The sequence below is a fragment of the Galleria mellonella genome, unplaced genomic scaffold (genome assembly GCF_026898425.1).
Source record: "Galleria mellonella isolate WM207_F2 unplaced genomic scaffold, CSIRO_AGI_GalMel_v1 utg44, whole genome shotgun sequence".
Taxonomy (NCBI): Eukaryota; Metazoa; Arthropoda; class Insecta; order Lepidoptera; family Pyralidae; genus Galleria; species Galleria mellonella.
The window spans coordinates 2599872-2612076 of NW_026442100.1; the positions used below are offsets into that span (position 1 = coordinate 2599872).

The 12205-nt window shown below is 36.1% G+C and overlaps 1 protein-coding gene across 2 annotated transcripts in view; it reads left to right on the forward strand.

The window, feature by feature from the left end:
• Nucleotides 1–12205, forward strand: part of LOC113518894 (CCR4-NOT transcription complex subunit 6) — a 207452-nt gene that overhangs the window by 175072 nt on the left and 20175 nt on the right. For both annotated transcript variants that reach the window (XM_052898500.1, XM_026903918.3), the window contains one exon: nt 6063–6131. In XM_052898500.1, coding sequence (XP_052754460.1) covers nt 6063–6131 — 69 coding nt within the window. The remainder of the gene's footprint in view (nt 1–6062; nt 6132–12205) is intronic.

Below are 12205 nucleotides of genomic sequence, written 5' to 3' on the forward strand. Positions count from 1 at the left end.
ATTAAATCTTGTCAGAGTCTCATAAAGGCTCCCCCACGTGGTTATGCGCGCGCGCTTGTTTTTTGCTCGGTAGCACATCGTTCATCATTACGCGTTTATTATCTCTATGGCCTTGGCCGTGAACGGTCGCGCGGGAGGACACACGACCGCGTGGGCAAACGCTTTGAGTATATAAGATGACGCGATGTGAATTTGGGATTGAGACAAAAAATGCATTGTCCGCGGCATCTATCCAAATATATTCTAAGAGACAAAACAACATTTTCCTATAAATGTACTTATGAAAAATATTATATCTATATCCATATCAAAATATAAAAGCAGGCTTTATTGATTATTTTAGCAAGTTCACCATTTCTTGTAGATTAACCCCTACAATTCATTTTAAACTTCTCATAAACCCATTTTAGCTATTGCACTGTTTTATCTATTTCTTTGTTGGTAAATTACAAATTTGGAAGAATGTGGCAAAACAGTGTAATAATTAAAATTGGTTTGTACAAAAGGTTTTAGTTTTTTCGAATAAAGGGATACGACCAGAACTATCCAATAAAGGAAAAAGATACTAAATAAGTAATTTTCATAATCCATACACGACCATTTAGTTGGTACGTGCGTAAAGAACTCAGTGCTACTAAATATGCAAAAACAGCCCCCTGCTGCGATCGGCAGAGCGTAACGAGCGGTCACCATCGAAAATAGCTGTAAGTACAAGTACATCAAACTGCGTCGTCATGTTCTCATCCTGACTGTTATTATTATTTTCCAATTTCGTATCTGACATGCGTATCATCTCATCTTAAATATACTGCTCCATGAGTATAATGCGACAAACAATTAGTATTTCGATAAGTGGATATCATCAAAGTTTATAACTTTGCTTGAATAGTTCTCTGAAGACTCATACGGCCCATCAGAGCTATTAAAAGTTTAAATTGGCTGTTACCAGTTTATGGGCCGATCTTATCCTAGTGTCCATTTAGGTCAATTGCATCAATCGGCAGGTCGTTAGGTCCGCCTACTACCGCCGCACGCCGGACTGAGTATGAGGCTGTATTTGATCGTCAATCACACATTCTCACCCATACGCCACGCGCTACTGCCACTCTAAATAAAGTACGAATTAGTTATTCGAATGCGTTTTGTTGTTAACATTTACATTACTTTGATTATTCATAAAGATACGTAAATAAATTGATCCTCTTTGGACAACGTCAATTCCATGGACCCTCCACCATAAACAAGAAAAATATTTTTTTTGTTACATCATGTACTTGTAAATAAATGCGTATTTTACATGTTCTCGGCTTTGAGATATAATCTCCGCCCGAGGTCATTGTACCCGAAGATGTCTAAGAGATATAAAATTCCGGCGAAAATTTATTATGCAAAGTATATTTTGAGAAGCATCTTGTAATTATCTCTACCGACGGAAGGCTATTTCACAGGAACAATAATTCCTAGTCGTAACAAGAAATGGATCCGGTTAATCTGGTGTAAAAAAAAAAAAGTTCACAATCGCGTCTCCCTTGTTAAAATGTTAGTTCCAGGCTCTTATGAATATTTTATTATAAAATCACTTTTATGGCCATGTCCCCAAAAGACTAGAAACCTTTAATTCAATAAATTACAATCGCGCTTTGAATGTATAAAATATCATATTCATTAATGTCACATTACGAAAATGGTTATAAATGCAGTAGGTGCATAGAAATTACTCTTACAACAGTACTTAGTGTCATTAGCAGTCCACTCACGCAGATCAACACGATAGAGTCTATTCTTTTATAAACACAGAAACAATACAGATGTGAATGCAATGATCACGTGTATATGAACTCTTGGTAATTTGTATTCAATTCACAGATATAATAATATAATAAACTACAAAAATTCTGTGGTATTTTTAATTTAAAAGAATTAAAATGCGCAACCTAAAATACAATTTCTACACGAGAGTGTGATGCAACAGGCTCGAGTACCGGTTTGCGCTCGGCTCCTCGGCGTCTAGCGAAGATGCGATACCTAATGGACTGAAAATGTTTCGCATGGAATTGATTAACCCCAAGGCCTCGGAGCTTTGATATTTATCTATCTTATTATCACTATATTACAATAAATTTTATCATCTAGAAGATTTTTACTTTATCATCTTGAATATTATTTACGTATAATAAAATACCTGCTCTTTGAATTCCAAAAAGTCAAAAACATTTTATGTGTTTACGAGATGCTATCTCGCATGGAAGATGCTCCTGTTTTGCAAATGTGAACCGGCATGGTTATGAGGATGTATTCTCACGGTAGCTCTCGAGAGACGAACAGAGAAAGCCTTATCTCATGTATCGGAGCGCGAACAATGTGAAGAGCGTGTCGATGCTTATCATCGTCAACTTATCCAGTGGTTGTAGTGGTTTGACTTTCACTCGTATGAGCTAGTGGCTGATGTGTTGCTTTTAACACTGCCTTCTTTGTGCTTGTCGTGTCTTGTTAGCGTCGTCGGAAATCGCGACAAACAGATGAAATTTCTTTGAGAAAGTTACATATTCTTCCTTTACTTGTACGAGGTTTGTCCGGAAAGTACGTATAAAAGTTTTTTTAAAATTTTATTTTACAATTATTCAGGTAAATCAATTTTATCCCCTTCAAAGTACTCCCCCTGTGACATAATGCACTTGTGCCAACGCCGTTTCCACTGTGAGAAGGCTCCTTGAAAGTCCTCTGGTTGTAGGTTTCTCAGCTGCCCCGTCGTAGCTTTTTTTATCTCATTTATGTCCCCCAAATGCCGCCCCCGAAGTACCAATTTGGTTTTTGGGAACAAGAAGAAGTCACACGGGGCCAAATCCGGCGAATAGGGGGGGTGTTCGGTCACCGTAATGGAATTTTTACTCAAAAACTCACGGAACGATCTTGGCGCAAATTTTTTTCATTTGAAGTTCGTTTCTTAGAATTTCGTGGACCACGGTTTTGCCCAAATTAAGCTCTTCAGCCACCTGTCTGACCGTTAAACGACGGTCCCCATTAACACAAGTTCGAATTCTTTCCACGTTTTCGTCGGAATGTGAAGTGGAAGGACGTCCTGAACGTGGGTCATCTTGAACGCTTTCTCGGCCCTCTCTGAATCTTTTTAGCCACTTGTGGACGGTTGGTTCCTTCACAGCATCATCCCCATAAACTGTTCTGAGATCGGCAAAAATTTCACGGCCATTCTTGCCGAGTTTCGAGAGAAACTTGATTACGACGCGCTGCTCTTCAACGGAAGCGGGCTCCATGCCGACGGGGTTTCGTTAAGAGGTAACTTCACAGATGGCGTGACAAGCCAGTTCACACCGCACGGCGGTCAGACCAGAACTGAAGCATTGTTAGGGACATAAGGAAGGGGTCCTGCGCTTACCTGGCCTCCCCACTCCTCTTTCTCGCATTCCAGAACACTTTTATACGAACTTTCCGGACAGACCTCGTATATAGATTAGTTATATATCACTAGATAGTTACAAGCAATTTGTCATTCAGTTTGCTGGATAATCTTATTTGTTAATATATCCTGTGTTCATATATATTTTTATATGAAATAAAAAGAATCATAAACGTTTAGAATAACAATTCTCTTCGGCGGAAAATCAAACGCTCAACGCAGGAGGTGAGAAAATAAATTATGTACACGTGTATTGAAAAACAGCAGACAGGGTGACTGTTTCCAACATTTAATATTCAATAACAGGGCCATAAACGTATTGTCTCGTGGGTTATGGTTGTTCGGAGGATGCCGACGGTCGTGCACGTTAAACCGGCCTGTCGTGATTTAGTGCAGGGCCGCAACCGACGCGGCCCACGGCCCTAATTACAAAGTGTAATGAGGTGAATACGCCCGTACACCCGCGCCCGTTGCATACACTTCACGCCTCTCACCAATATGTCTCTAGAGCTCGTCGGATAAAGTGTTAACGCTTTTCAATATTTTAATCTTTTTTCTTTATAGGGATCGAAAACTTCGCAATCGATGTTGTTATTTGCGTATTTTTAATTAACATTAAATTATCAGATAGACCTTTTAAAACTGAACGTGTTATATCAAATCGTGCTTTTAAACAGATCTAAAAGATATTTCACAAAATTAAATCGTTCTGTAGAATTATTGTAATTTATACTTCTAATGTTACAGTCGTTATTGAAGAAATATGTAAATATCACCCGTTCGCAAATTATCTTCACTCCAGTAACACTGTTGAATAGTGTTTAGATTGACGATATTATTAAATTATATTATGGTTTTTATTTTTCAACGACCTTAAAAATTTTTTAAAAAGATAACAATAAGAAACTGGCATCAATGTATTTTTAATGTTCTTTCGAACCTCTTTAATCCTTACTAACGCATTTCGACATCCGATTTTATCTCGTTTTTAAATCATGAATGCAACTAATTAAATTACTAAAGCGATCTTCGAAATTAATTTTTTGCCCCACGTATTTGGACGCTGATGTGTATCTGGATTAACGTCGAGATAATATTAGGGTTAAAGCGGTTACGTAATTATTGCTCTGTAGGAGACTAACGTTTCATATTTTGATTTACGCACGACTGAGCTGGAGCACGGTTTTGTTGCCATCCGAAAATCAAAGACTCGTTTTTACTATTCAACGTCTGCTATCTAAATAAAATATGGTATAAAATTCTCCTTATTTAACATTAAACCCGAATCTATAATAAGTGATGGCAGTATTTTTTTTTTCATTGCATCGACAATCAGCCGAAAGACATAAACTGATACGTTCAAAGCTAATTCTAAGTTTACGTAATGGGTTAGTTACCATACACAACTTGCATCAGGGAATACGATAAAAGTTCAAAATTAAGTTTTTTTTACTACACTTTGTAGTAGCAAAATATCACGGAGCTTTATGCTGAGATAATTAACTGTTGCCGAACATAAAGCCTTCTACGCATCTACATCTTGTTTATAAGTTCAATATGTGCTTATAATGGTAAATAGAAAACACGCGTAGTACCTACGAAGAGCCAATTTTTTATAGTAGTTCTTAGTTTCTCACTTACGTGTAATTGCGCAAAAATTCCCAAGGATTGGGTGGGAGAAATTGACGCTTTTATTTCACTTTGGATTGATGGAAATTTTAAGTATTCATGTACTTATCTCATCATTTACCGAGAACCGTAAAACGTTTCAACTATAAATTAAGCCTTTTTCTGTTGGCACATCGCGCACAAACATTTGATTTCCCACAATTAATCTCCATGCTATTATAAAAGATTCGGATGGTTACCCTGCAAAAAGAATTTTATATCTAAATATCATTCCGTATTATATGTTACGCATTGATTTGGAATCATATTTTTGATGCACTAACATATTTAAAAGTATGATTAAATGATCAGTAATTTGTTTGCCAAAGTTCTTGACAGGTTGTGATGATAAATTAATATTTTGTTCTCTTGTGGGCGAAGATTGTACATCGTTTGTATGAGCTTCAGACTCTCTGAACCCATAATGATGTCATTGGGTTTCGTATCTACAGTTTTGTAGTCGGTACTGATTTTTTTTTTTTTCTACTGCCGCCATGTCATTATGTTTTTACCGCGATTGTATTTGCAAATGCGGTCTAATACCGTTGGCGTTGCTATGGGCTGGCGATGACGATAGACACGGGCTGCTTTTCCGCTCGAATTGATCTTTCATTGCATATACTAAAGAGAACAATGAGCCAAGTTTTTTTATAATGCTTTGTTTGGATAGGAATGTAATTTTGATACAGTAACGTTTTAAGCAACTACACAAATGAGGTTTTTACCTTCATAAGAATATGAAGATCCTCTGATATACCTTCGATTTGAAATTACTTTACAGGAAAATAATGAATACGCACGACTGACAGCTTCGTAATAATAACGGTAGCGTTTTTATGGTTTATCTAGAAGTAAATTTTTTATTTGTCATAGATCAGTAATTCTTTTTTTTTTTATAATTATCGACTCAACAGTTACTCTCTCTTAGTTGCAAGATGTCAAATTAGAAAATTAATGTATTTTTTTTTATTTCTTTCAGTTACTGCCACTCTACCACCGCAGAGGCCTTGGATACCCTTGACGCGACCAAACAGGAGTCGTCCGACATGTAAGCAAAAACTTTATAATTAAAATCCCTCTTGTTAACCATCACATACATGTCATACCGCAATTCTAATAAATCATCGCTGTCATTAGATAATATGAAGCGATAAGTAACAAGTTTCTGTTCTATAATACTATTTATACACAAATGAGTGCATAATATTTATTTTATATTGTTAACTTAGAGCTTCATATCGCTTTTGTCATTAATAAAGTGTCATGGTGGCACGTATGGGCGCGGCTCACGCGGTCCGTCTCATAAATAATAAACTGGAGGCCGCCCCGCTCCAACGGTATACCATCCACTCGTGGGAGACCTTCGGGAACCGGGTTTAGACGGAGCATCAGCTTAGACTCGGACTTATACCGTTATCTTATTAAATTACATTGGAATAATTCAATAACCTCTATTTATCAGCTGCATACAAAACTTTCCAATTATATAATTATTTTCAAACAGGTGAATAAAAATACAACATAATTACAGTTTAATTTTTATTAAATAGATGATATTGGTATTGTAGTCCCTCCTATGTTATCAGTATATGTATGCTGGCGGGGTACCTGTGAATAAAGGCAGTTTAATTCTCGAAGGAACTGCTTGTAGTGCGACCTGACTGTATATACTGCTAGCAATGGTGTTGTTATTTCTCGTTGCTGATAATCCCTTCTAGTCAGTCTCATTAATGTCCTTTACACATTGTAAAAGAGATATATTATTTTATGGTTTATAAGAAACAGGGATTAACGCGATCATTTAGGTTAACTATGGTAATTTACTTGAATTTTGCTTGATCTTTCGACCACGTTCACCGGCCGTGGTTACGATGTATAGCACTCTCGTGTCTCTGCTGTTGAAGCAGTTCTCTTCTTCAGACTTCTTCCCACTACATGCAGCGCGAAAATCTATAAATTAATAAGTAGTGCATTATTATCATATAAATTCAACTTCTATTCGGATGAAATTAATAGTTTAATAATATATTATTTGTTTGGACGTCGCAAGATGTGGTTCCTGTCACGCATAGCTGCCTAGAGTCCATTCTGTCGATGCACGAAGCGGACGCGCGCGCCCAATTTACATAAATCAAACGTGTCAAACGGTCGGGAAGAAAATATCTCTAAACATTCAATATTATATACTAGCCCATTGTACTGATAAACAAAATTATCCTAATTCGATATTTATAATTGTTTCGGCATTTTATATGACCCCCCCATAGTTTTAGTCGATTATTAGTTTAAATCGATTTGTAGTCGCCGAAGGAGTTTTAAGTTTAGTTGTTTAATAAAGTCTTCATCTATTCATACAAAATGTTCATGCAGCATCGAGTTCCATGTGGAACTGAACAGACCAATTTCAATGCTGTTTTTTTTTTAATCGAATGGGCACCTTTATTAGATTGGTTAATAGTATTGTTGCTTCTGAATATCGTTAAAATACATTTATTATAACTATTTAGTAACCGACCGCGTGGTCCCGGCATAAAATAGGCCACCCCTTCCTACTCCGTGGGTGTCAAAGGAGCCGACTAAGAAAAGCCGAAAAATAGGCAGTAGCGTCTCTCTTAAAACATGTCTAAAGCCCTGACTGCGGTTGCAAATCCGCTTGCCAAGCGTGGCAACTACTGGCAAAACCCTTCGAGGGAGAGGCTTATGTTTAGCAGTGGACAATTAAAGGCTGATATGATGATGGTGATGATTTAGAAACTAGGATCCAAACTGTCCTGATTAAATGTTACAGCTAGAATATCGAAATGGGCATTAAATACGAATCGTATAAGTGCTCGATAGTTCAAGATATGTCTATGTATACAAATGTTTAAGAACTCAAGGAAAAACGTCCTGGCAGCATCGTATAAGAAGACCTGACTCCGACTAAAAAAGAGACTAGTGGCATCTACCAGAAATCGACATATAATTTGACTAATTTCGATTGCGTTGAATTGTTGCTCATGGTCAAATGAGGCAGGAAGAAAGAAAATGCCCTTGGTCTCGCCAACCGTGTTCGAACAATGCACAATGAGAGACATTGCTACGACCTCCTCGCATCCGTGAACCTGTAATATTGTACGGTCGCATATTTGCTTTACTTTCAATTTATCGTCTATAAATTTTACGGTTCGTAAGAGTCAATATAAAAAAACTATTTGCAATCAAATATAGAAACGGGCTCTAGAGTAATCGGCGAAAATAAACATCGGCCATCAACGACCGCTATTAACTCCTGGGATGAAATTGCACTCTTAAAACGCGCCATTTCATAAAAATTTAATAGATGCTTACGACGAGGTCGAAAATATCAAACGCAAGTTCTTTTATGCCAAGAGTACCTCAAATAAGTACATATAATATATGTATATATAGTTAAAAAACTTGTCTAAATGAGAATATGATGCAAAAGGCCGTTTTGATACATTGTTTGAGTCGCAATGTTCATAACTAAAGTCCAAATTCACCGCGTTTTCTTATTTAAAGTGGTTATGTTAGCACAGACTTCCTTTACTCATATATTACGCGACGCGAATATTTCGGAATATGAAGAGCATCAAGTATTCCTATTTTTAAATCTCTTGCTTCATCCACTTTCTATAACTCGTCTCACGTCGGTTCCGGAGATTCTTGATTCTCTTTCAGATAGTTTATCTGATCATCGTAGATTTTATCTACTTACATTTAATGTAAATGCACACAGAATATACAGTAGTATTGTTGTTTTTCGAAAGAAGACATTTCTTTAATAGCAAGATGAATACTAAACCTAATAATATATATTATCAACACTATTAACAAATCTAAAGCAATTTGTTTTACATGCATATATAAATCTAATGGTATTTTATAGTAATTTAAAGATTCTATTGTCTTTGTAAAAAATACTTAGCCGGTCAACTGGCCTTTATGCGGATTTTCACTTTCTTCTACCTCCTTTAAGTCTCAGACTACTTCTCAGATAAATTTACCAGTAATCGATATACATGTCATCGTTGGTTTTAAAAATATTTTATTAGAATTTGTATTTAACGCAATACAACATCCATCTTCTAAGGATCTGAAATTATCTGGTTGAAAGCAAACATATACTTTTTAATTTATTACATTGTACGTTTGTACTCCTTGTATGTTTAAATTCAAATTTTCATACAATCTTTTAATATGAATTTTATTTCGCAAAAGCAGTATCTTAAATATGAAGCTTGCAAAATATGTAACAATGTATCACAACAAACAGTTCTATTAAATTATCATAATGGCAGAATTTGAATTCGTCTTGTGTCGTAACACGAAACACATAATGGCACTGCCAATAAAGATACCTACAGCTTCGGGCCTCCCCCCATTATATTCAGATGAGGCGGATAGCGTACGACTGCTTTATTTCTTTTTTATTACAACGTTAAACACCCTCGCAAAAGTTGTTCCAATCATCACAACATAAAAATAACAGTCTAGACGCTTATCATGTGATAAAGACCAAAAACACTGTATCCCACCGATTAAAATGTAAAAACAAATTGTCTCCGAGTATACGAATGTTATACATAATATCATATTCAAATATGTACATGTCTCACGCATGTAATCTTAACATCATAACATAAACCTATACCAGTAAGGGGAGAATATTTGCTTATTATACTACGCAATAGGGAAATATCTGCACCTACTAAAAACCTACATTTGAATAAAAATGTCAAGAGAGATCTATCAGCGGTCAAACCACAAGCGTTACTGGTTAAAAATGGAAATTTTAGAAATTGACCATGCTTTATCAGTGAGGAATCTACTCCTGTGTTTTTTAAAAATCTAATAACATCTTTATTATTTTTATTTTTCATAAACTAGTTTATATACGCCGATATTATGAGAACCATTAATTTCCATCATTTGATTCTGATTAATATCTAATTTAATTAATAATATCTAATTTAGACAACATCCAAATTCCATGTCCATACATTATTTCAGTACTCGTAAGTTACTCTTCTTTGACTTGGATTACTTTTCAACTCTGTCATTCCATAAGCACTAATGTTACATTCTCATTCGGCTTACGTACACAGAATTTTAGCTTGATGGGATACTAGCGGATATATTTGAAAATAGAATGAAATGAACAACACAAACATACACGCTAACTAACCATTAAATTGGCAATATAAGCAAAAGGGCACCAACACATTCATTATCAATTTACTCGTATTACATATATTAAATAGGGAAGTGAAAAGTCAAAAAAATATAACACGAAAAAAGAAAGTTAATAAAAATTTATGACTGTACTATGTAGGTAGTGCTTATTTTGGCCAAAGATTTAATATATATACGTACACGTGTATGCAAATTAAAGAACAAAATAAACCAATCCGCCCATTGCATAATGTCCAATCTAGAATACAACCGGATTACGATGCCGTCAGAGCATTCTGTCTTCATTTATTTCTACGTTGCCAGGTTTATACTTCCCATTCGTAAATCACGCATTCTCACTACGAAGACCCAGAGATAAGTGAATTGCATTACAGCCTGATTAATGTTTATTCTTGAATCTTGCGTATGCAATTCTGTCTCTTCCCATAAATATTATTTCTGTGTTATGACACTCTCTTGTAATGGTAATTTATTTATTTATATCTATTTAGTATATTTAATTAGATATTTAAGCCAACCAAATTATTCTTATCTCTATATTAGATGAAAGTGAAATAAATCGCATAAAAAGTATTATTGTTATGTTACTCATGATACATTCTGTGAGTAAAAAGATACAACCATAGATATCGTCCGCAATAATATGTTGTCATATTTACGTGTTTATTAGATTATATTGTCAGCAACGCATAAGCCACTCGTGCCTTTTATGATAGCGATGAATCATACGATTTACTACTCTATAAAATAAGAACTCCAACAGATGTTAACTCACAAGGAACTGGCGCCATATGTATCATATATAATGCACCAGACTCCTATGATGCCGCGCTTACTATATAGTATACTGCAATTATAGACTTTCTAATGCAAATTACGTATGATCGAATCAATAGTCGGCAACGTGCAGTCTGTTCCAAGGACTCTAACTCGCCTCCTACACTTAGTACTGTTTTATTACCTGCAACATGAGCCACGATGAGATGTAATGTCTCAATTAGCTTGCAGTCAAAATCGCATGTTACACTTCTATTAAATGAAGGTGAAATCTATAGAGCGAAGTGGTCGGCAACGAGCAGCTCCGGTCTTACATTTCAACTAACCACTAACAACCTCTTGTTAGCACCTATTGAGACTTCTTACGTCATATTGTCGATTACGCCGGTCTCTGACCGAACGTAATCTAATGAGTTCTTTACAACGCCAATCCAAATGGAAATCTTCGTATACTTAAATCGGTTTTAATGAGCCGTGTTTATTCTGCAAAAAATACCTGTCTCTATCGCTCACGAATCATATTGATATTAGAAATCATTACTTGCGCGTGACTAGCCGCCCTAACGGTAACAATTGTCTGTCTAATGAGAACCGAGATAAGACTGCGGGTTGTAGATTAAATAAACGTATGTACAGTTCAAGTCAGCATCTGCGGGATGTAATAACACAAGAGCCATTACGTAGGAGGCGATAAAATGTGTACAATAACCGGTGCTGTGTGTGTAGATCGCTATAGTTGACTACACAACAGATATATAGGTGGCAGCGACATGCTTCACAAGTCACCCGACATCCGCCGCCCGCCACGCCTTTTCCGATTGCTTCTTTTTTCCTGCCGAGTCGCACCAGTCTCATATCCCACCATTACCCATGTGACATATCTGATTTTAATGCGCCCACGTCTTGTTCCTCATAAAACGCATAACATTTGGTATAATAGTTTCGCTCCTATCACAAACATTGTCTCTACACTGTTAGTGTCGCCTTCCCCTATTGTTCATGTCTCGTGCACGTACTATTTCATCATCATCGTTTTCGATTTATGTGAAATGGAGACACGCGTCCACATGTTCAACAACATTACCATTTAATATTTATTGTATTGGCGTGGAGCTTTCATTTTGGCTCGCCCGTAGTTCCTTAAACAAC